The sequence below is a fragment of the Numenius arquata genome, chromosome 18 (genome assembly GCF_964106895.1).
Source record: "Numenius arquata chromosome 18, bNumArq3.hap1.1, whole genome shotgun sequence".
NCBI classification, from domain to species: Eukaryota; Metazoa; Chordata; class Aves; order Charadriiformes; family Scolopacidae; genus Numenius; species Numenius arquata.
The window spans coordinates 6,273,378-6,299,590 of NC_133593.1; the positions used below are offsets into that span (position 1 = coordinate 6,273,378).

The 26,213-nt window shown below is 41.2% G+C and overlaps 1 protein-coding gene across 1 annotated transcript; it reads right to left on the minus strand.

The window, feature by feature from the left end:
• Positions 1-731: 731 nt before the first annotated feature.
• Positions 732-21,170, minus strand: LOC141473354 (merlin-like). The gene is made up of 18 exons (XM_074160811.1): positions 21,163-21,170; positions 19,556-19,673; positions 17,676-17,801; positions 17,194-17,316; positions 13,446-13,529; positions 12,619-12,687; positions 12,320-12,402; positions 11,030-11,105; positions 10,480-10,617; positions 8,677-8,751; positions 7,786-7,899; positions 7,221-7,343; positions 6,427-6,644; positions 5,417-5,519; positions 4,537-4,664; positions 3,799-3,949; positions 2,902-3,111; positions 732-1,890 (listed from the first exon to the last, which is right to left on the minus strand). The coding sequence occupies exons 1-18, from the start codon at positions 21,168-21,170 to the stop codon at positions 1,855-1,857; spliced, it is 1,983 nt and encodes a 660-aa protein (XP_074016912.1). The 3' UTR covers positions 732-1,854.
• Between the last annotated feature and the right edge of the window lie 5,043 nt (positions 21,171-26,213).

The window sequence follows — 26,213 nt, forward strand, 5'->3', positions numbered from 1 at the left end:
TGCATATGGAAGAGTTGTCTTCCTATATGCCCTATACCATGATGCAGCTCAGATACCACAGCAAGAAGCAGCCTTGGCACATGTGGCAAAACGAGGGCACAAGGTTAGTTACCTGTGGCACAAAAGGTACACACACAAAAAAAAGAGGAAACAGGAAAAGAAGAACCAGGGAAATGCCAGCACTCCTCCCCACCCTCAAAGCCAAGAATGCCACATCCAGAGTTGTTCCATACTGCTTTCCTCTAGGACCATTTCCTGTCTCACTGCTGTCCAAGTCCTGGCCAGTGCCACCTACCCAGCCGTGGGACCTTGACAGCATCTGCCTCTTCAGTCTGACACCTCTGACAGCTTCTCCATCTTGCACACGGGGCTTCTCCCAGACAGACCAGAAACTATTGACTTGCATGCATAGTTTGCAAACATCTCACATCAGGCAGAGCTGTGAAGAGAATTAGCACCCTCCCTTCTCTCTGCACACCAGAAGCAGCAACTACTCTCACAGCTGGGAAAACGACGACACCAGGACACCACTGTGGATCGCTGTTATGTGCTTCTCCATGCAACTGTCATGACTGGTAAGAATCTGAGACCAGAGCTGGCTACGGATGCTGTCCCCCACGGTGCTCTCACCCTGTTGTAGATGCGTACAGAGGAGACTTGTGTGCTTGTTCTTCCAACTTGCCTTGTTAATGTAGTTGTAATATTGACACAACATTCAGTTCACAGCTGTTACTAGCAAGTGGAAATTGAAGCTTTTTATTGAATGTATTTTTTTTTAATCTTAGCTTTTAGAACAAGGTATTTAACAACGTTAACATTCATTTTTACATCACATGTCACATGCTCAACTGTGCTACTACTTTAGCTACAGCTGCATATTGTCTGCTTCCCCAGAAGTCCTCAGACTGAAGATTTATGGTGAAACACACACTTAAACACACACAAAACCAGAAAACACAAGTAGGTTTTACTAATGAGGCAGACATTTCGCTGCATGCGCCTCTCCATCAGAAGCAAGTCCAACTTTAGCCGACACCAATAGCATCTTTTGTCTTTGTCTAATTTGGAAGCTGTTTTACACAGAACTGGGGAACAAGTTAATGTATGCAAAGTTTGCTGGAGCAGCAAAAGCAACAGAAAGTGTTTGATCTACTGAGAAACTGTAAAGAGAACAGAAGCTTTGCATTCCAAACAAAGGATTCCCCCAGGAATGAGAGGTATTTGAAGACATCCACTTCTACATCTGGAATTAAAAGCTGAGATTTCTCACAGAGAAATGCAAATCAATTAAGTGAACCAAGAAATGTTTAGGGAGAAAAAGGAAAATATTTGGCAGGCAAACACTGAGATGTCAAGCAGCTCTGTGGGAGTCATGTCCCATGGACTGAACCAAAAAACATAATTAGTCTATTGTGTAGGTAAACACCAAGCTCATGTTTTCTTTTTTTTTTTCTCATCCCAAACATCTCCTGAACACTTGCTGCCTAGCATCCTTTCTACAAAAGTAGAGTACCATCCTGATAAGTCAGTCTGTAAAAACACACCAGGGGGAGGAAGGTTTAGCGAAGTATAAAGTATTTCTTCAAAAGTGCTTAAGTAGTAAACAACACTCCTCTGGGTTTGTATGTTTATCATTGTACCCAAAGGCACTTGCTGTTTTACACGGGCAGTTTTAGTGCTCCCAGCTTGTTACCTGCTTGGAAGCTGAACGGCACTGCTCTAACTATGGTACCACGGCTCTCATCCCCGTGTCTGTCAGCAGACACCGCGGCGCAAGCGTCCTCATGTAGGTGCATTTTGCAGCAGCCAAAAAAAGGCCACTGGGTTCTACCAGTCTGGTAACGAAACAAGGCTTCAAATGTAGATCACATCCGAGTCATGCTGCTGAACCTAAAGGCAAGTCAAATAGGAAAAATTAATTTTGCCCTGAACACCTACTTAAAGCAAAGTAACTCCCTTTCGTCCAGTTATTCCTTTACCTCTGACTCCATAGCCTTTTGCAAGATGTTCTGCTATAGCTTTTTCTTCCTTCTTAAGCATATTTGCCTCAGCCCTGCTATTCAGATTAGGTTAGTCTTAAAAGTTGCTTCTGTTACTTGCACTAGAAAGAACTGCTTCCTCATCTGTTGCTACACTCAGTTGCGTTCCTTCTAGCTCTAAGCATACAATCCTGAACATGCAGGTCTGGAATGTTATATATTAGAGCCTCCAACTGATCCTAAACCCCTCAGTTTTGTTCATATAAAACAGCAGCAAATACATCAAGCCTTCTTTATTCCTAATACCTTGCACAATTAGCATTGCCTAGAGAAAGCTGATTTCCCCTTCCCTGTTCAAGGCCACATGCCTTTGCAGTTCTCTGTGAATGCATACTAGGTTCTCCAGTTTAATGAAATTTAAAAGCAGGTTGTTTTTTCATAAGACCCGACTCATGAGCTCTTCACAACCCTTTGACAGGGAACACATTGGAAGAGAAATAAAAACTGTTTGAAGTCCAGGCATTTATTGGTATGTTACTCCCTGCCCCTTCAAACCAGAAGACAGGCACAGTATGTTCTAAAGCTCTATACCTGGGAGCACGTTCTCATTTCCAAATCCAGCTGATACAAACAAAATTTAAACACATCTTCCTACTGCATACGGGCATCTCTGTTTCATTTACCAAGGCTTACAGCTTTGCATTCCAGCTCAGATCATAAGTGAGAAAAAACAAGTGGCCTCAAGTTATAAACAGTCCCAAACTGTGCACCAAGGCAGGGTCTCCAAACCCTGCATTAACTCATCATTTGAGAGGTGCTGACAGAGCTGGACAAAACAGGTCTCTAAAGCCAGACATTCTTTACCTCTCTGAACTCTAAACTTTTAGTCAACATTTGTAAATTTACTTACAAATCTGTTTACCTTTATAATCTGTTTTCTGGTTCCTGTGCCCACACTGTTGGCAACCAAGGAATTTGCTTGAAAAGATGACTTTTCCACTGGCACTGTGTGTTGAATTTTGTTGGTACAAGGCCAGCTGCCTGTAGTATTTAACGAGTAAGCAGGGAAAGGTCTTTGAAGATTCATATCTAATGAATCTCCAGTTTCAAAGGTTTTCATCCACGATGGGGTCTTTAAAAGAAAAGAACACATGGAAATTTAATGCCCTCTTTATATCAACACTTATTAAGCCAAAAAGAACATCAGATGCATAGTCAGAAAATAAAGGCCATCTTCCCTCATAATTTTTCCAAGCCTCCCTCCTCTCTCTAAAACTGTTGACTCAGAGCCATTTTTGCTACATGTGGAACAGCCTGGAAAGACAAAACCAGCCCCATTCTTGCACTGGCTCAGGAAGAGGCTGGAGTGTTCATATAAGTAACAAGAAATTTACGACAAAAATCTGGGTTTAGTTTCTCACTGCCTTAAAAAAAAATACACCAAGGCTTTTATGACTTAGCAACCACAAAGCATGTGAATGAGGATGTCATGCAAACTTTGAGGAACCACATTTAAATGTGTTATTAAGTTACAACAATTTAGTTTGCTCCAAGACCTTAAACCCTTACTGTGATTTCATAATCTGTAAAATAACATTATTTTTTGCTTATGGTACTGGTATCCTGCCCAAGAAAAGCTTCTTACATTTTGTTTTGACATGCATTTTCCTTGTCTGTGTTCATGCTTTTCATATTTTACTACCAAGGGTACTAAACTATGCGCCTTTAACTGGAATACAGCAACTGCCTTTGGCACACCCACATGATTCTCTTTTATGGTTTATGCTGAAAAAAAGTAGCAGGTATTCAGGGTACATACATTTCCTAAGGAGCGATCCAAGGATCCCAGTACTTCATTCCAATGAGAGTAAAGCCCAGACTGTTTTTCTTCTAGTTTCAAAGCGTGAATTTCAGACTTCAGTTCTTTCAGTCGATCTTCAAATTTTCTGCTCTTTTCTAAGTAGTCCAGCCTGCAGTCCACACATTGGAGACAAAAAGCTTATTGGCATGACACAGCTCAAGAAGAGGTGTGTGTGGACGCAGGAGAGAGGAAGTTCTTTGTTTACTTTAGCTATCAAAAAAACAAAATTAAAGTCCTGCACATGTCAGCCCAACTCCCCTGACCCAGTCAGAAGGGGGCTCACTTCCACCCTTCAGCATTCACACACTTTTACCAAGCATTTCCTTTCAGAGCAAGAGAGAAAAAGCCTCTCGAGGTATTATACCAAAGCAATACCATACTTTAACACTAGAGGGAAACTTCTGTCCTCTAACATGATGTTACTCCAGCAAAGTACTTCACCCCTGACAAAATGCTCTCCAAGACAGAAGTGTTCTGGGCTTGTCATGGCTTGATGCCACCACAACACTCTTCCTCTGTGTAAATAACTAGTCTTAGACAGACATAATCTACACTTCCAGCCGTATGTACAAGGAGGAGGCTATCCTGAGTTCGTGAGTTGTTAAACAGATGAACTATGATTCCCAGAGATTTTTTCCTTTCTGTACTTTCCATGATTAATATTCTCATTTATTTACACCATAATCATACTGATACCTCTCTCTCTCTATCTCAAAGGATAGTCTCTTGAGGTCAATGTCCTTCAAATCCAGCTTTATGGATCCTTTGTCAAAGTTGGCATCTCTGGTGTCAGTTGGCGAATATTGCGGGTACTTGACCATGTGCTGAAAGAAACAACACAAGCACTGTCAGTAAGATCTGATTGCGTGATTTCGGGTTTATCTCCTCAGCTTCTGCAAGAATGCCATGCTGAGCTACATGATCTCTAAGGTCCCTTCCAACCTAAACCATTCTGTGATTTCATAAGTTACCTATGGGTTCTGAGACACACAGATGCTCCTGCAGCCCTTCCCCCCTGCCTGACTGGCATCAGAAGAAATGCTGAAGTTCAACAACCCACACATCCAAGTATCCTGGTTGCAATGTTAATTTCTATTTCGGCAAAATCCATTCTCAGCAAGACTGGAGGCAGAAGAGAGAGTTGTGGCACACAGCCTTAGTTCTGCCTTCCTGATGGAGAGAGCTTCATCAGCTTTGCCTAAAGACGCTCATGGGCAACTCAGATGCCAGGACAATACAGCTGGCTCTGTACAACCACCTCAACAAAGCATTGCCTGAGACGGCACAGAGTCAGCATTAGACATGAACACAGGCAAGACAATCTGCTCCCTAGGTCCCAACACTAGTCCTGTTTTTCACTTTTGTCTCACCTTTCTTATCATCCTGACTCACTGCCCTGAACAAATACAACTTCCATCCCAGCTACCCTGTGTTTAAGCATCAGTTAGTCCTATAGGTGTTTGTCCCCCAGCTGGATACAGACATGCTACTACTCAGCTTGATGGGGCTATAAAAATGCAATCAACATCTGACTGTCTCTGAAGATGAAGGGGTGCCCAGTAGAGCAGAAACTTACAGGATAATTAAGCCTGGTTATGTCTAAGAGTTTCTGCTTCGCTTTCCGTTCAGCCTCTCTGGCTTCATGCAGATCTTGTTTCAGATGCTCTGCTTCCTTGGCTCTGTAAGACAAATATCCTGACGTGAACGGCTGGTGATTTCCAGTATAGAGCAACACATGGATTTCGGGGCTATGCACCTCACTGGCTTCCAGAGAGCAAGATCCATTACTGTGATTACTGATTCCTTTACCCAAAGACCCTTGTGGAAGGATGGTCGCATGGAGAACTAATTGATCACAGCATGACACATGCTTTCAAAGATAATCCTGCACAAACTGGCTGAATTAACATGGTTTTTCTACTTCTAGTTTCCATGGGCTCAATTATGACCTGCTGATACAGATTCTCCAGGCTGTCAGAGATCCTCCCTGAGGTGGGGAGAGGTGCAACATATCTGCTCTTTATTTTGGCAAGCTTTTTGGCAGTATCCTAAAACAAGCAGAAGGCCCTTAATAGCAAGGTTAAACATCCTCTGTCAACACTGGTCTGCTCTGCATCTTCAGGCAGCACAGTGCTACGGAACACGTAAACGCTTACAGAGGGATTTATATTCAACACAAGTTTACCTGGTTTACACTTCCCAAAGATCTAAAAAGGATACAAAAGATCATCACTTGGTACTAATGAATTAAAACAGTTTCCTAACTCACAAGGTATAGAGATTGGTAAGTTTAGATAGATAGGTAGCCAGTGCTCTTTTGATAACGCAAAATAGAAAGTGCTTCTGCATTCTGGGTCTTTAATACTAAACAACTCTAAAGCCTTGCACCTATCCCCTGTAAACTTCTTGACCTGCATCACCACCACTGGTACCAGCTGGAATAAACAGGACACTTAGGGACTAAGCCTTCTAGTGTTGCTTAGGAAACAACCCCTCCCTCCTGGGCTTAGCTCTGAGAAAAGCCGCACTCTCTCTACCTAGGTATCTCAGTAGAGACCACACAACCCCCAGTCAGGCAAATCTAACCTCCGGTCAGACTCCTTCACCAGCTTCACTGCTATCAGCTCTGCCTCCCGCATCTTTTGCTCCATCAGGCGTTTCTCCTCCTTGGTTTTCAGAGCTGTGATCTCCAGCCTCTGTCGCTCTTGCTCAGCTTCTGCAGCATTCTGGGCCAGCAGTTTTGCCTCTTCTTCTGCAATCTGAGCTTTCTCAGCCAGTAACTCTGCTGCTTCCTGGGATCGGAGCTAAGAAGAAACAATTTTTCTTAGTTACCCTGTTAGCATCTACAAAATCACCCCTGCAGACAGTCAGGAAGATGACCTCTTTTCCCAAAAGATCAAGTGATAAATATATTATACATTAAAATAAAAAGTATAATAAACAATTGTAGGGCCTGGTGTTCCTCCTCTGGTCCAGAATTGCCTAACTTCCTTCCTTTCATTTCTACAAAGCAAGGAGATACATTTGCTTAGAGTTGGACAAAGATATCAACTAAAACCTGAAGCTGGCCCCTTCAGCTGCCAGCATAACCTGCCCCTTTCTCCCAGTTTCAGCTCCAAGGTTGCTTCCTTTCTTCCTTCATGAAGAAAGCACCACAAGCCAAATACAGGGAGCAAATGGCTCACAGCAAACAGAGATTATGGCAGATCAGAGTTTTCCTCGGTATTCCAGCGTGCCCTCTCCACCAGTGGTCAGGAACAGTCTAGCCTCGTCTAAGCCATAATTCCTGGTGTCTCACAGGAGTCATTAAAAAAAAAAAAAGCTTCCAAACCAAGAAAGCCCATCAAGCACAAGAATATTCAGACTAATGTGCTACTCACCAGGGCCTCGTTGGCCTGCCTGGCTTCATCTTCCAGCTGGAAAAGACGCCTTTCCAGCTCCTCTTTGGCTCGCTCAGCTTCTTCTCGAAGCTGCTTCTCCCTGGCCAGCCTTTGATTCTCCATCTGCAAACAGAATGAGCAATACCACATTTGTGGGTTTGCAGCAGCATCTCATCTGGGCCCAAGGCAGCACAGCATATGAATCCAATGAAGAAGGGACTGCTCTCTAGCTAGTGGACTGATACTCACCAGAGATGCCACACTGAAGCTGCTTGCACTTTGCAGCACTGAAGTCCTCTAACAGGTAATACTGGTTATTTCAGACTGCTGGAAGAGCACTTGAATCGATCTGTTATGTATCCCAAATCTTTGCAATCACCCATTCAGTTTCACAAACATCCCTTACAACCTCAGATGCTGCAAACACACTAGAGCTGTTCTCACATTCAATCCTGCTGCACTTTCTCACCTCCCACACACATATCGATGCAGTGCATGGACAGCAAGGGCACCAGCTGGAATAATAATCAGTGTTTTCAACAATAGAGGAGCAGAAAGAATCTACCTTTTTTCTAGCTTTTTCTTCCCTTGCTTGTGCTTTCATTTGCTGAATCTCTATTGAGTCCACTTTTCTTCTCCTCATAAATAGGTCATGGTTTCCAATGCACAACTGCAAAATCTGGATAGGAAAAGCAAAGCAAATGTGGTTTCATGTACTTGTGCCCCAGCCAGAGGGACAACAACTCCACACTGGCCTCACAGGGCAGAAGCTGACATTTCTGACTCCAGCACAAGTGCTGGCAGTTGCTGCCCTTCCAAGAAAATCAGCACCTAGGGCAAGCTCACACTCAGGTACATAATAGTTTAGAAAAGTTCATAACAGGATGAGGGGTCCCTTCTGTCCTTCATCCCACTCTTGTTCCATTTTCCCAAATAAGAACAGGCAATAGATCTCAGCCAAGAGTACACAAGATGTAGCTGTGGGAATGGTCACCTGTGATGGCCCCTCATTGAGAAGCCATCCAGCCTTACACCTCAGGTGATGTTAGGAAGCAATCAGTGATGATAATTAGCCAGTTGATTAGATCCCTTCCTTGTTGCTCCTCTCCCAGAAAAGGAGAGGCAGTAGCTGATTAAGAACCCACAGCAGGCAGACAGGCAGATGCTGCAGTGGCTTTGTACCTTTCCATATGCTACATCCTCCCCTTCCACCATCTGGATTTCCTTTTGTGATTTGTGCCTTCTTTCACATCTCACTTCCCACCCATCATCTCCCCTTCCCAGAGAGGACAAACATATGCACCCTGACTTCCCAGACACAGCAATCCTCAGGAAAACACATGATGACACTCAATGCTCCCTGGCCTCTCCATAGGTTTTACAAACAATATTTCTCACTCAGATATCAGTCAGTATTACTAGGCTCAGTTTTAAAGAAGGAAAGCAGAACACTTACCAATTTGTTCACTTTGAGTTGAGAGGAAAAGAACTTGAAAACTTCTGCTTTTTTGTCAAGAGGTTTAATAGTTAACTATACAGGCAAAAGAAAAAAAGAAAGGAAACAGTGAGAAGGAGGAAAAACAAAGCTGAAGCTATTAATACTAATGCAAACTTTAGCCCATCTCCACTCCTCTCCAGGGAAGCAGTGATTTATGACACAAATGTGATGAAAGTGATGCAAAAATGTTTTGCTCAAAATAATCAGAACCAGGGCTGCTGTTACACAGGTTGCTCATCTGCTGCAGTAGCAGGCTGGTAGAAGACAAAGCCTCCACAGACCCACCCTGGTACCAGTTTCAACGGTGGTTTTCATAATTATACAATCTGTGCATTGCGAACTATACTAAGAGCTCTGGAACAAGCACTGCTTATCAGGAAAACAGAATACATTAAGAATATCACTGCTTCTGGGGACTAGTAAAGTCAGGGAGATGTCAAACACCCTTCTGAATACCAATCATTGCAGGTGTTAACAAAGTGTATCAAGGGCCTGAAGGACTTGTTCTTCTGACCATCAGAGAAAAGTCCTGGAGCTCCTGCTTTCTCAAGTTTTCAGTCCTATCTCCCAAGCTGTTTCCAGAGGACAGGAAGCGCTTTCATGCTGCCAGGTCAGTACACACTCTTTTGCTTCATATGTTGTGCTCAGTTTGGCTGCATAACAAAATATGGCTCCATTCTTTAAGATCCTGTTTTCTGTGACTCATGGCTTAGCTAGCACTCTATTCCTATAATTCATCTGCAATGCAATGTATAATTTCAAGCCATCTGAGTCACCAAGTTCATAATGTTCTACAGCTTGTTTCACCCCGTGGGTAACAACTGGTTGAATGTGTTGCCTTGCGAGGAGCAAGGCTGTGAGTTGTGTCACTGAATACAGCGGAGCTTTAATATAGGGCTGCTCAATTTCCCAACAATAGGGAGTTATCACTGACCAGAGAAGTTTAATGTCATGTAAAGATAGAAAACTTTTTGGAGGCAGAACTCCTGTAGACTGCCCTGCCTGATTTAGAGTCCAGACAGCAAATCTCATCCTCAGTGATTTTCAAAAGGCCCCCAGAAAATGGAACAGGCTGTGCTGTCATTTGGCTGACAAATTCCAGGTATTCCACTACCAATGTAGCTTTTCTTGTTTTGTTTTTCTGATTACAGCTTTCCAGGTAGGCACATGATTTGTAACAAGACTAGATTTCACCCACTCCCCACCATACTTTCTATAAGTAAAAGATGGGCTCTGAAACCCCAGTGAAATTACAGCGGGAGGGCTGTGCTGGACTGAAATCCCACACTGACAAATTGGCAGAATTCAGGCAGAGAAACATGTACATCTCCCTGCATGTCCCCTTGCCAGGCGTGCTTCAAACCTCTTCTGTGAGGACAGCTTCTGCATACGAAAATGGCATTAAGCCTTTACAGATCATCTAATTCCTGCTAAGATAACTGAAGTCACAGTGGCATTCTTAATATCTTTTTCAGAGATCAACACGCTTGTTTTGCAAAGGACAAGCAGCAGGGAAGGAACCAGAACAGTGGGCTCCACAAGTCTGGAGAGCTGAGTGCAGCCTTTGGCTCCTCAGGGAACCAAGGTTATGCAGCACATCTGAAAGGCAGGTCTGTTATTTTTAGTTTCGTAACAAAGCTCCCTAGGATTTTCCCCTTCTCCCCCAAATTATTTAAACAGAGATAGCTTTCAGCCTGTTCCAAGAATCCCAGTCCACACCCATGCCCATATAAAAAGAATAATATATCAAAGCCATCATACCTCTTTCTCACTATAGGAAATGTTTCTGATAGCACTCCACTCAAACGACTTATTTGGAGAGAACCTGTTGTTAATGCTGTAGATGTGAATACCTTTGGCATCAACTCCAAGTAGGAGATCTGTATGATTTTTATTTTGCTAAAAAACAATAGATAGCAGTAAAAGCCATTTATGGTGATATTAAAAAACCACAGACAAGAACCACACTTATTCTAACACATTGATATTTATATTATGAATGTTGTCACTGCTAGCTAAAAAACCCAGTCCTTTAGGTTGACTATAGCAGCTCAAATTTTCTCTCCTCCTTCCTGTTACATACCCAGAGCTACTCAAGACCTTTGTCGGATTGTAAAACATTAATCTTAACTGTTTTATTCACCTCCTCATTTAGCAGGCAAGTCAACCAAGTCAGGACAATCAGTACACATCCCACCATCAGCAGAGAAAAGCAGAAATCAGGAGTCCTAGTTCCAGACTCCCCGGAGGATTTTAAAAGGGCAGTACCATCATCTACAGCAATTGAAAATTGCTAAAATAAAGCACTTACAGCAATTGGAAAATAATTGACACCATACATTTCCAAGTCTTGGGCAATTTTCAAGTAGTTCATTTCAGCTTCATCCCTAGGGAATAAGGCCATGATTATACTTGGAGACTCCTTTCCAACCTCTCTGTCCTTTCTACGTTTCCCACTCAGAAGAACAGGCAATCTGGTTCCTTGTACTTTCTTTAATTTTGCCTTCTTACTCACAACAGTAGAAAAAGGATAATGGAAAGAGCACCTCTACAGAATAGACAGGAAAGCTGTACCAATTTTGAATCATGTACAGTGCAATCTTTATTAAAATTCAAGTCCAGACTTATCCTTGTGTTAGTGTTGCCACTCCATCATTATTCCATCTTGGAGATATACCCTACTATTGTTTTCTATGACATGAGGATATTTCCTTCAGGAAATACAGTTCATGGTGAAAGGAGTCCTAAAAAATTCTAAACAGAGCTTTGGGCAGAGGCCAAAGAAAGGTGAGAATCTCTCCACCACCATTCTTCTCCCTTCAAGTTAAGGCATCAGTAAGTCCTGAGGAAAATATGCAGTAAAAACAGTGCTCAGAAGCATCTAGAACAGGCAAAGAGAAACTGAACTGAAACATTAGGAAAGGCTCCCTCTGGGCACCAACAGCTCCTACTTCTTGTTTAATTGAATTTCCAGACATGCGGAATGTGTTAGAAGTAGCTGAATGCCCACATGGAGCATCAAAACTCAATCCTGTAATTAACGATGCCATGTCTTCACTGTTTTGGTTCCTTGCTAAGTATGGTGACACTCTTTTTCACAAGGTATAAAATATATCAGACTCTTTTATTCTAGAGGTAGACTGGCATGATATGGCTCCCGAAAGGCAGCTGCTGCATAAGGCATACACAGCAGCAGCTCCAGGCTGACAGCCTAAAGTGAAGAGATTAATCTCACAGGGCAAACTGCAAATTCAACACAGCTCAAACTTTCTGCAGGAACTTCTCTCTGCTGGCATATATGGACTCTGATGAGACAGGACTCTGATTTTAGGTATGTTAGGTCATGAAACTCTGCAAGAGCCCTCTGTGCACTTCAAAGCAATTCCAGTTTACAAGCACTTGAAGCCCTTACACAAGACACTTTTTACCCCCAATGAGCGGGTAAATTTTTATCCTTAGTTATAAATTAACCTATTAACATCACAGCTTGGAAACCAGTTTTTTCTTTTCTCACTCTACAAAAGCCAAATTTCACTGAAGACAACAAATAACCGGTTACTGAAATGTATGGGATTTCCAAAGAACGAAACACTTTCCATACCTGGCGATGCCCCTGTGCTCAGCATACCAAGCAGTAATCTTCTCTTCCCACATCTCTGCTGTCAGCTGATACTGCCTGAGGACCTACAAAGGAAAGAGTTTGGTTTCCTTTGAAGATACAAATGCATGTGCTGTCTCTCCCAAGCAACATGAATGCAGCAACACAGTTCACAGCTCAGTCAGTTTGCCAAGTTCAGGGCAAACACAAAACAGTTTCTAATGCTCTGATTAATCCCACAGCAATATCTGTGCTGGGAAGAGTAGATTCAAAGTTTGGTTTGATACAGAATAAAGACTTACCCTTTTGGGTAAAAGTTCATCATGGGCTAGAAAGCCTGGCTCATGAAAATTTGGGTCGTAGTCACCATACTGTCCCAAGAAAAGAAACGAAACTTCAGTTTGATGCAATTGCTTGAGACAGTTTATTTTGGTTCTTCTATATACAGGGCAACACATAATAAACAGGCTCCCCTTGCCTGTTGTCCATGGAAGCTACTTCCAGCCTTTGTGCTATGCACATGGCTCCAATACAGCCACTAAGGTGCCCTATAACCCCAGACTTGAGCTCCAGCAGCTCTCAGTAACTGCAGATATGAAGGAATCTCCCATGACTTCATAACCTTCTCTGAACTACAGGCTACATTCAGGAGTATAAGCTCCCCTACTCCTATAGCCTCCTGCATATAGGCTGGGCCACTGCACAGCCGGCCTTGCTAAGAATTTGTGTTCACCTCCTGCTATTGTAGGGGCTCTTGGTAGCACAAAGTGAATTATGTTCTGAGAGATACTAAAAAACATCATGTCCTTCCACTGGGAGCTCTGTTATCAGCACTTCTTGTATCCATGGACATTTTTTAAAATAACAGGAAAGAATTCTAGCTGGGATTACATTAAAATGTTAGGGCCGAAGGAATCCCTTAAGTTGTGAAAGCACAGTATATAATATCAAAATCCTTGTAGTGGCATCGCATGCTTATTTTTCTAGCTGTGCCTGAACCTCACAAGATGACCTACTTCTTTAATAGCAAATTTTAACACTGCTGTGTTTTACATAACAGCATGTGTATGTACTGGTTAAAAAAAAAGATAAATCAATTAAAAAAAAAAGAGGACATCTATGCACAAACCTTGGCCTGAACAGCATAAGAAGCCAGTAAAACAGTTGCTTCTGGAGAACAATAGATTTCCTCATCCAGTATTTGTTTCTTAACCTAAATCAAGAGAAAAAGGGGGCAAGTTAAAGAAGCTCAAAGTCAGAACTTAGGCCAGGCTTGAAATGAAACTAGACATGCCCGGACTATAACTTGGCACAAAACACTATTATGAGTTAATAACAGCAACAATAAAAAGGCATTCAGAAACACAGGAAACCTTTTCTTAGCTTTACATTTAATGAAAAAAAACCCCAACTTGTGAAAGTTGAAGTATCTTAATTCTAAGTTCAGTCAACTGGCATTTCTATATCTCCACACATTTATATAAGGAGTCCTGAAAAAGAATGTGTTATAAAAGATTAATTTAATTGTCTGCACTTCACACACCTTTTAACAATTCTTCTTTTTCTTCCTGCTTTGGAAGAATTAGCTTTACAACACGTAAAACATCACATTTTAGGTTGGAAGGGACCTCTGGAGGTCACGTAGTCAAAGCAGATCCAACTAGACCAGATCGCTCAGGGCTGCCCAGCTGATTGGTACTGCCAAGGACGGAGACATTCTGAAAACCATGATAGTAGGTTCTCGAGCTTTCCACAGTGAGAGAATAAAGGGGACCCCACAAAGGGAAGCTGATTAATAGAGCACTTTATTCAATCAGAGTGGTCTAAGCACAACAAAAACATAGGGGGTTAAAAATAAAAGCCTAGTATATATGGTAAAGAGTCTTTTAAAATACTTTCCATTTTAATAATCTATGGTGCTACCAAGATCAGAGGTGTAATAGTGGTAAGATGTTGCTTGATTTTAAATCAGTTGGGTATTTTCTACTTGAAAACCTGAAGAGGGAAGGGGAAATTATTGTCCACAAATTCTCCTCTCAGGTGTAATGTATTTAACCTACTAACAAGCACAAGACAAGAAAAATTTGCATAATGCACAGTCTTAAACATGTCCATAAAGAAAAATTACTTGAGATAGCACTGAGCTATCTTTACAAATACACTTTGGCACTGTAGGTACTGTGAACTGAAATGAACCGTAAAGAAAGTTTTTCTTTTAAATTTAGTCTCTGGTGAGCACAATATATGAACCTGAGTTACAGTACAGGGAAAATTCTTTCTAGACTGTTAAAATGGAAAGAATGAAAAGACTGAAAAGACTTTTCTTCCAAATTGGAAAGCTTCAGCTTTCATACTCCATGGTGCAAATCATACATTTCAGAATTTAGAACAACTTAAGATAAATCCCCCATAAACGTCTGGGTTTTTCTTTCTGTTCAGGTCTTACAGGGACATTTTGTTACACATCTTTATGAAGGAGCAAATTACTTAATCTTTAAGCAGACATTTAGCTTTAGTCATTTACATTTATTCACACATTTTGCAAAAAGCTGTTATGCCACATTAATTTGTAAAGGTCTAAGTAAGTCAGTAGAGCTGAAATCTGTAGGCATCCAGATGTCTGTACATGTTTTTCCTATTAGCATCCAGGTGTGATCTTAAGTTCTTATAGTCAGGAAACTTTGCAAGTTCAAATTTGTTTCAGTCTTGTTTTTCTACTTTGGAATGAGAAGAATTTGCTAATTGCATATCTGCTAGTCAAGGCAGGTTCAAGGAGGAAAAAAAAAGTGAAAAAAAATCAGGATTAAAAGACTAGGAAAAGAGTTCTCCCCTCTCATTCCTTTCCAAAATTAGCTTAAGAAACAAACTGCCAAGTGGTTAAGGGTTCTGGATGAAGTTCTAGTTAGTATATTAACCCTCAGACAACAGCATTTTCTCATTACTTCATTAACACATCCTCCTCAGGGAACAAGTGTATTTACTGTGTTTATTTACAGATGCAGACCAAATGTATTCCATGCACCCAATCTACATGCACAGACATATACTGCTGAAAACTACCAGAATAAAGCAACACACCAGATTTGCAGAGGACTCCACAGCAACTCAGCAGAGAAGCCGGATGTCACAGACATTGGAACAAATAGCTGACCAACAAGTGACTACCCAAAACTCAATGCTCGTATACCTATTGCTACAGGTACGGAGCCACAGCATAGCTTTGCTTGGTCAATGCACCTCTATTTTGATAATGAAGCATTGTGCTCCAAGAATTTGCTCCTTCATCTACTTTCTAATGGCGGTAAGAGAACTCTTTAACAGTTTCTGGGACAAAAGAAAACCAAGTGGCAAATAAGAAAGCTGCCTCTGCAAAGCTACAAGCATCGATGCATATGTGGGGTTAACTTTATTACTTTTACTGGTTTCCATCTCATGGAAATCTGTAGATTTGTAAGAACCACCATGGTGTACAGACCAAGCTGTGTCCACAGAGCTAACAACTCTACTCTTGAGCACAGTACTGCTGTCCTGCAGCTCCTCAGTAGCTGCTGCTATGGCAGAGCTGAAATGGGTTCTGTTACCTGTAATGAAGATTTGCCAGGGCTGGGGATTTATTCTGCTAGCACAAGTAGAAGACAACTCAAACCAGGTAATTTGACTGGCAGAAGTCAGTGTGTGCAAGTCTAGACTTTCCAGAAGAATACCAACACCATATCAAGGGAACAGCACTTCACATGCAGGGGCTGACAGTATGATGCCTCCAGACTTTGTCTTTAAAAGGATCACACATTGTGGTGAATCTCCTGTTTGAGTCATGGCTGTGTATGCTGCTTCACTCCTTTCAAAACTTGCTAGATGAACAAACCTTTGTTTCAGAATGGCTATCAAATTCTATGATCTTTTTTTCCCCTATAATCCCAAATGAACATTTAAGGAGGACAGGTTAGGGAGTTCTTGTTTTCTAGTGATTGTGCCTTCTACAGTCATACACAACAAGATCTCCCAGTAACCACCTAGTCTATTTTTAGGAACTTGCAAGTTTTAGCTTCAGGAATAGGCTGTGGTCACAGGTCTTGTTCTCTCTGCAGCTGATACAGGTGAAAAAGCTTATTGTCCCCAACTGCTTATCACCATTCCTTCACTCTTCTCCACCTTCACAACTGCCACCGTAATTGCTTGTGTAGTCACTCCCCCACACAGTGTGTACATCTAATAACAGGTCTCTTCTAATTCTGCTCATTTTGAAAGAACTAGGTTAGGGAATGGTTACACAAGAGGTTAAACCAGCAGGTCTAAGACAATGATGACAAGGAGCTGTTGAGACTCTCTTCATCCAACTTAGCTGCAGCCAGAGCAAACCAGATGACAGAGTCCTCAACATAACTTCTGAAGCTGATAAAAACGATGGCTTCACTTTAAGCTTCTCAGTACTGACCAGTTTAGGCAAAAACCTCACAGTTCTTCAAGCAATGGCAGTGTTGCATGGATATTTTCTTTTTTTAACACATACTATAGGAGCAAAACAAGTCTGGAATATCAAGATGTGGAATTATCACCCAAACAGCTAGGTGTAAAAGTCATTTTACACGCAACTACAGGTTCCAGCAATTTAATTTCCATTCCTAACACAAACAGTGAGAGAAGCCATCAAGAGAACAAAAACCTGCAGAAAGCAAACAACATTCAGCTTTACCAGTACACAAAACCACAGCAGTCAGAAAAGATGTTTGTATTTCATAAAAACGAGATCTTTAGAGACACTGATACTACTGCCAGCAGAATCATTCTGAGACTAACAGCTGCCAACAAGATCAAAGACAAATCTAAAGGACTGGGGTAAATACAGAAGGAATTCACAGTTAAAAACTGTTCCTGACCTGAAGGAAGAATAAATGCTGGGTAATTTCCTGTAATAGTTCCTCTTCTACCTTCTCTGGGTAGAATTTAGCCAAAAAATGAAAGCTAATGGGATCTTCTTTGGGGATTTCTTGATCTAAAACCTGTTTAAAGATAAAATAAAATCAGCAGCAAAAATAGTACATAAGCGTCTCAAAATAGTATTCCAGAGGATAATCAGAAAGCAGACAATCCACTTAAAGCAGCCTTTACATATTTTAGAAGGACAGGCAATGCTGAGCTTTAATAGCAATCAGTGCAGATAGCGGTGATCAGTGTGTAATACTTCAGGCCAAATGCGATAGAAGCAATCAGACCAAGTAACACACAAAATCTAGTTTTAAAAAAAATGATACCATCTAAAATTGAGTTTTCACATAACACATTCCTTTAGCTCCTGTGCTAAAAAAAAGTAAATCCTTAAGTAGAAAATTGCCATGCTGTTATTTTTTGTTTCCTATACCTTTTTGTCCATCTTTAACCAGGTGCACATTCCTTTTATTGTGTACTGCAAGCCAAAAAACCAAGTCTCCCTTAAACCAAGCGCTCGACACACCAGATCAAACAAGTCCTTTCCCTTCCACTTCATCTAAAAGAAAAAGAAAATTAAGAAAAACAGGTATGTCTTGAATGAATTTGCTACATTTTTAGTCAAGCAAACCAGGCTACCATTTGCCTTTCTCCTATGAACTTTTATTTCAGCTTTAGCTTTTCAATGACATATGCTTATTGCTGTCTACAGCAAAGGTGCAATAGTTAAAATGCTCAAACTCCTCTTTCTCTCCTCCAGAGAAGTACTCACAGAGCAACTGTGGTCATTTAACCACACCACCATGCACTTTATAAGCACAGGGAATGAGGATTGTACCATTGATTTCCTAGGACACAGCAAGGCTTTATTAATATTTGTAAAAATCTTATTCACTAGTTTATACAAATTGAAGAGACAGAGAAGGCCAGGGGAAATCAAAGGAGTGTCAGGGCACAGCACAGAAATGCCAATCAAAGCAAATCCATCATCCATAAACCTCAGTTATTTCAGTGGTGCCAAGCCTTTATGTTACTCTGATTTAAATGAACAGGAGCCTGTTTTCTAGGGTAATTTCCTAGCCTGGCTCCATAGAGAACAGAAACTTTGATTAAAGGCCTTGAAATTCACACACACACATGACATCTCATTTTCACTGAAGAGGCAGCGCATTTGTTTCTTCTGTCTGGCTACATGTTAAAAAGATTAATTTGTCTAATTGCACGGGTCAGCTACTAAAAACTTAATGACAAATAAAAGAACTTTTAAGCAATATTTGGATGGAAAGCAGGAAATCATCCCAGCAAAAAAGCAGTACCTGGGGAGAAGGAAAGAATACATCAAGCTGGATTTGATAACAAGGACTCTGATCTCTGAATCAAATTTTCAAATCCTGTATTTTCACAACTCTGCCTGCAAGTATTCTAGATCATTGTGACTGCTTGTGACTAATCTATTCTGCCTCTGAGGGGCCTAGTAAATGAAATACTAAATGCCGCACAAGACAGCCCAATCTTTCATCAGGAACACCAGTCCTATTAGACCTCAGGTTTCTAACTCCTCAAAATAACTGTATGTCTGTCTTTGCTTTTGCTGGATGATTAGGAATTAATCAGGCACAGTTCTGTCTCCTCAACTGTGCAGCCCAATTCATTCAGCAATTGATCACTTGCTATATTTGCTTTCTTCCGTATTTTTTTCAGTCATGATTTCTCTAGCCAATTTATTAAATAGCCCTAATAAGAGAAAAGCTAGCTTTTTCATTTGATCATTTCTCTCTTCTGCCCAGAGATGTAAACCAGCCATAACAGCCAACAAAATAAACTGGAGTTTACAAAAGGCAAATCACATTTGAAAAGAATGTCCCAGATCAACTGAGCACAAAAGTATCATCTTATAAATTATTTTATAAGCAACATCTTAAGAACAGCTCTGACCAGACTTCTTTATCCAAGCCCGCAGTGTCTTAGAGCCTTGTCACGTACCAAAGAAACAATTTTGTGAAGAAGTAGGCATGCTTACAAACAGGCCCTGCATCATGTGCTGGAATGCTTATGAAGAAATAAGACCTGCTGCTAATTTAGCTGTGTCATAGTCAATGACAGTGTCAATGGATTTCATGGAAACAGCTTTAAATTCTGAACAGAGTTGTTTAACAGAAGAATGCATCTGATCCTAACTAATTCATTGTTTATAGAAGTAATAGGTCAGTTTTAAGACCATCCATGAACTGATAATGTGAACTTTTCAAATTTATGCCTTGCTAATACAAAAGTCAATCTCCATCTTTCTAGCATTCTGCTGAGGACTCTTACCTCACAGCTGAACTCCATTTCAGCATCCACTGTTATAATTTTGACTTTAAAAGTCTTCGGTTGTTTCTTCTTCAGGCCTCGGATGGACATATTTTTTAGTTTATGAGGATAGCCACACCTGAAATCAAACACCCATTACATTTAGGGCTAGAAATTCAGTAACATTTTCTTGGTTAGATTCCAAAGTAGGATCAGTCCAAACTTGCAGAATAAAGTCACCTTCAAATACGCATTTTTGTGTCCAAGACTATAAGAATGAATGTTGAAACAAAACATTTAGTTCACTCCTTAAAAAAAAATAAATCAATTGCTCCAAAAATGTCACTCCTGTCTTTCTTCTCTGACTTTTGCAAACACTGGGTTCCCAGAGTACTAGAAAGAACACCATTCAGAGCTCGTGTTGCAGGATCCAGGGCCTGCCCCTCACTGTGACTTGAGGACATCTAGGAAACCTCCAATCCAGCCCTCATGCTCCGTATAATCACACACATCCAGGTAATCCAGCAGCCTCTTGCAACAAAACACTAAAATGGATGAATGTTTACAGTTTCATAAAGGTAATACATAGCTTTTGAATAATGCCAACAGAAATACAACATTCCTAATCCCTTTTACTATATCCAAGCAAAAGTCCCTTTTGCAGTAAAGGTCTCTGCAGTTTGTACCTATAGCAAAGGCATCAGTGGAGGCTCCAGTTGTAAAACCCAGCAGAGAGCTACATCACACAGCAAAACCTTATGCTATCAAATCCAACTCACTTATCCATCAGTTATGGCTCCCTGAGCAACTAACCTATTGAGTTTCTTTAAAAAAATTACATCTTAACTCACTGAAATTACACAAATGCCAAGAATACATGCAGTGAAATTAAGCTGGATTTACCCTGTTCTTTTGGGCATACTAACTCACAATGATGAAAGCTATTTAGAACACAATTTTTTTTCCAGTGAAGTGAAATGAATTTAATTTTGCAGAAGCCTACAGAAAATTCCTTCACAAATCTTCTATTCTAAATGCAATTGACTGCATGCCATCAAGGAAAATGATGAGATGTGCTATTTCCACAGCCATGAGGGTTCTGTGGATACTGTTCAAACCAAAAGCTGGAAGTTGGGGTTAAATGATAGTGTTAATCTGCACTATGCAGTTCTCATGTTTATTTCTGAGCCCAGGAAATCAGCTTGTAAAGTTTTATTTTTGTTTTTACTTTATAAAATTAACAGCTTAGACTTGTACAACCTAGTTAGTATCTGTGAACTACATAGGTAAAGAAGAGACTGAGGCATTCTTGGTTTCCTACAATGTAAGACTATTACAGTGTGGCAGACTTCCAATCTCTCCTTAAGGAATTCCAAAATAAAGTTCTAGCTCATACTGAAAAGTTCCATTTGTCTGTACCGTCCAGGATTTTATAAAATACCTTGTCGCCTTCTTTCCTTCTGCTGAGCTCTAAATTGGCTTGCAAACATAGTGATTATTTTCCACTTACTTTGTATATGCCCCTCATCCAAAAATTTCAAGTAGCTAAATAGAAGGTAAAATGTATATGGAAGTTTTTCTTTTCAAATTGTGGGGAAGTTGAGGCAGAGAACAGATGAGTTAGTTACCAAATCATATGGACATCAGCAGCAGAGTTGAGACCAAGTACTTGAGACAACTCAGAGCAGGGAAGAAAGGCTCAGGAGGAAACTCATTTTTCTGACACCATCGAGACCAGTTGAGGAGTCCTCTCCCTCCAGTTGGTTCTGATGAAGCTTCTGCTGAAGTCTTGTTAGTTTTGGGACAACACACTTAGGAAAGATAATGGACTAACTGGAGAGAATCCAAAGGAGACATCCAAGGGCTAGACAATCTGTGGTAAAATGAAAGTACTGGTTAATTCAGAGAAGGGACAAGTGCGGTGAGACACTATAATATCTGCTCTTCATGACCACAGTGGTTCGGACAATGAATAATGGGCTTAATTAAATTGCAGACAGACTGCACACAGAAAAAAAATCACTAACAATAAGAACGTTATGACACTGGAAAAGCATAGGATGGAATTTCTATCTTTCTGAACTTCTATACGAAACAGCGTGACAGTATCTACTGCCACCTCAAGACTGGCATTTTCCCAGGCTGGTCCTTCTGCTGGTCCCTGCCACTAGTCCTAGGACAGCCCAGTTCTCACTGCCACAAATCAGTGCAAGCTGGGGTGCTTCAGGGATAGGAATATCCAGAGCCCAAATCCCATCATCCTCAGAGTACCCCCTTGTCCTCAGGGAATATTTTTTTAGAGGAGTGAAAAACAGACCTTGCCAGAGTGCGTTTCCTCTATAATTTAGGCAACACCTCAGTGCACACTGAGCAGAGCTCAGGTCCTTTCTATTTAGCATAGAAAAGTGTTTTCAATTCAGGGCAAAGGAATATTTAAAAAACAAAAAATTACCATAATAGTATGGTGTATTGTGACCACAGTAATATTGGAAAGCATCAGCAAGGCATCCGAAACAGCAGTAATTATTCCAGTATTTTTTTGATCTCTAATCTGCAAGTTGCAACACATCTAACAGCAAAATTATATTTTAACCTGTTACATTCCAAAGGTCTTTCCTGTCCAGTTTTCTTCAAAACCCGAGATTTACTGTAAATAATTGTACCATTGGATACAGCAGTTAAAGCATGAGAACTACAAACTACTATCCAACACTGGAAACAACCCCTTCATCTGTTAGTTCTAGAAGAAACACCAACGGCTGAAGACAAAGGAGAAAAAAGCTTCATAATTCATATTTAATAGGTAATTTGAAACGGCCAATTGAATTAAACAGGAACTTGGAGTTACGGCCAGTACAGAACATTCTCAAAGAGTTTCATATGGAAAATGCTGAACAGATAAAATTGAACAACTACAGAAGAATGTAATAATTTTCTCAAAATATGACAAATACACCAGAGCCCTTCATTTTTACTTTGAAGTTCTTTCTTTTTTTCTTGTATAACCTGGTTGAAATGACAATGTAATTTGTTCAACATTTCCAATCGCATTTTTCCTTTCCAGAATTTTTATTCCATGGAAAAGTACATTCTGACTCACAGTGAAAAGACATTTTTGAATATCAAATTTTCCCAAGCAATGTAAACTGCATTTTAATCAATAGCACTGGTAAAGAAATAGAAAAGGTTTTCACTCTAAGTGTCAGATAAATTACATCTCAGATACTGACAACAGAAGCAAAAGCACTTAACAGTCAAGTTTGTAGAAAAATAACTCTTTCAACTAAGAGAAAACTTGCTGAATAAGACAATCTGGGTTTGCAATCTTTTGTTTAAATGCAAAAGCAATCCACTCTCCAGGTCCCTGCTAGTAACAACATTTAACTGTGAATCACGTGCAACCTATTTCATGATAAGAGTTTCTGTCACTGAGTTCCAGTGATTTATTTCTCCAGTTGCCAGAGGGGTCTAAGCTCAAGACCCAGAAGCAGCAACATCAGAGCATGTCATAACCTTACCAAATAACACATTAATCCAAAATAGGGCAGGGTAATAAAAGATTCCTGTCCAGCCAGAATCTGGCAACAGATAGTTCAGAAGCTGTGAATGTTCACAGCTTCTCCTGCACCTTATAAAAACCAACAGAAAGACAATAAAAGCTTTGCTTGATGAGGGGAACAGAAATGCAGTGATGAGGAATATAATTTGCAGGAACTAAACGGTCCTGACTCTGCCTTTTAGGCATGTTCATGTCCAAGATGAAAGAACTGACATCCACTAGCTCTGGCTGGATTATAGTCTTCTCCCTTCTTGACAATGAGAATCTAGTGCCTGAGCAGAACTGGGAACAGCAGGCAATAGCAAGAAGAACTAGCAAAACGACTCTTGCAAGGACTGATGCTTATCTGTATCACAGCACTAGATGGGCAACGTTACACCACCGTGTTGCACATTTGATTGAAATGGGAAATAACTCGCACATCAGATACCACTTACAGCATTAACTGAAAAGTACAAAGGGAAAGAAAACAAAATCAGCTCTCCCCTCCCAAAAGCTCAATAAATCCACCAGAATTCAGTACATTAGACATACACAGGGAAATACCTCAATGAACAACCTTCCCAAGAGTGAGAGTACAATTTACTTTCAGTTTGGCATTTCCAAGGTAAACGGATGGTTTGCAGGGCTCTCCACAGGACAAAGATTTCCCTTCACATGGCACTTGCTCTGAGTGACAGCTGTGCATGAGCTATTACCATCCAATCACACTTGGGTCAGTCACAAGCGAAAAAGCATCTGTTTTCACACACACCAAAAAGCCAGCACCGCTTTCTAAGGTGAGACATCCTTAGTCTCAGCTGCAGACAGGCTAGGAATTAATGGCAATTGTGATACCCTTCTCATACCCCAAAACCAGCCCGGCTCTTAAGGACCAGCATATGCACAGGGGCAGCAACTGCACTACCTGCTAGCAAAGTCCCTAAACGACCTGCAAATATAAAACCCTTGGGAGTGCAGCATGTTTCTTCAGAAACAAGGTTTGGGAAGTACTTTTAAGAGCCACCAATAGAAGATGCTTGAAGCATCAGCTGCAAAAGTACATTAACATAGACACTACTACAATTTGAAAGCCCCCTGTCATATTTATTGAAATATTTACTGAATATTTACTGCAACGCTTAATCATAAATTCCCCTGACTCATTATGTTTCTCCCAGTTCCTGAATTTCTATACTTAAGCTCAGAAATTAATGCAAGGAATTTGAATGCAGACAATACAGGAAAGCATTGTGGGCTTTTTACAGTTGTTGACTCACACTTCTGCCTGTGCTCCCTGCCCTGCCCAAGTAACAATGTAAGCAAAGAATTCACTGTTTTAAAATGGGTCAGCAATATAAAGGTTTTTCTTACCACTCAATCTAAAAAGAAGTTATCTAAAGTCACCAGATAGAAACAAGACTTACCTCACAGATCATTTTCTGAAGAAAGATAAGAAGAAAAAAATTCTTTTTAATCCAAAATTCCGTATTTTTCAGCAGACATCAATATCCAGCCCTTAGAAGTTATGCCACTGAAAATAAAATCCAAGAACAACTTTTATACTTGATCCCCTCTCCTTTGTTTCCTATGAACTGCAGCATGTTAGCGCCCTCTGAAAAATCAAAGAATTGCTTTCCCAGGTGATACGAGAGGCTCTTAACCATTTCCTGCCGGTGCCAGCAAGACTCCTCCCAACTTCTCACCACTGTTAATTCGAGAAGTAAGACACTAAAATAAGAGAAGCCTATGAATCTTGACTTGGATATCTGTAAGAACTGATAATGAATTTCCAGGTAGCTCCTTTGATAGTATTTGATCAACCTATTTCAACAGTGTCTCCAGTCATACAAAGAATAGCCTGTTCTCACCACACCCAGCCACCTTAAAAAGGGAAGCTGCACAGTGTTGTCCTATTGAGTAAATACAGCTCCCTACCTGCCCTCTTCCTGTGGTGAGAGATGATGGGACAATAATGCCTGAAGAGAACAAGCTTGAAAAGTGGGCAGCAGCCAAAATACTTGCCAGCTGAAAGAGATAAATGAACACATTTAAATGAAAAAAGGGATGGCCTCAGCCTGAAGCCACAGCAACACAGACAAGCTCCATGAGCTGCCAGGAGCACATTACCTCAAAGGCAACAGCAAAGTCTTTTTTATTCAGTTTGTAAAGTGGTTTTTTTTTTAAATGTCCTTTTTAGACACAGATTTACATAAACGGAATTTCTACCAAGATGTGGATAAATAAGGACAACAGGCCAACTCTCACTTCATACATTACAATTATTCCAGATTTACACGGAAAACTTTCCAGATTTGGCTCATTTACTTAACAGCAGGTGCAAGGGCACAAAACTACTCCTTCTAGAAACAGACCTCAGTGCCACACAGCTACAAAAACAGGCTGCACTGACAGTCACCTTCATTCGTTGAAATCCAGCACACAAAAATGGCCCCTCAGCTCTCACAATTCTACCTCCTCCCCATGGCTCCAGAGCAAGGCCTGCTGCAGACTACGTCCAGCCCCACAGCACAACACATAGCTGCTGAATGTAGCATCTGGATGACTTATTTATAGCAAAAACCAGGCCGGGTTCAGCTGTATGAGCCCACAGGGGCCAAAGGTAAAGCAGGTCTCCCCTCAGACAGTAGCTCCCTAAGGAACAAGGGACAGTGCCCAGGCCCATTCCCTGATCTCCCCTAGCTGCAGGCCTAAGCAGCGCCCCCTATTGCCTTCAGCCTAGGAGAGGAAAAAAAACCTCAAATTCATTAGCTTTATTCTCCTACCATACGCTGAGCCAGCCTCAGCGTAAAACTACCAACACCCCCTTCCCTCACCCACTTGTGAAGTGGTGGAAGGCGCCCCCTGCGTCTTTAAATCCCCTCAGGAGGCTCCGCCCCTCCCCGCCGCCGCACGGCACTTCCGGTTTCCGCTCCGCCCCTTCCGGCTCGGTGTCTTTAAGGCCCCTGAGGCGCAGCGGCGGGAGCTTGGTCGGTGAGAGGGGCTGAGGTGCTGCGGTTGCGGGGTCTGGCGTTGTTCCCTGGGCCAGAGGTGTTCTCTAGGAGGCGGTTGAGGTGCTGAGCTGAGGCCCGGTGCCTGCGAGACAAGGCATTCTGCCCTTAGCCCCGCTGGCAGGGAGGT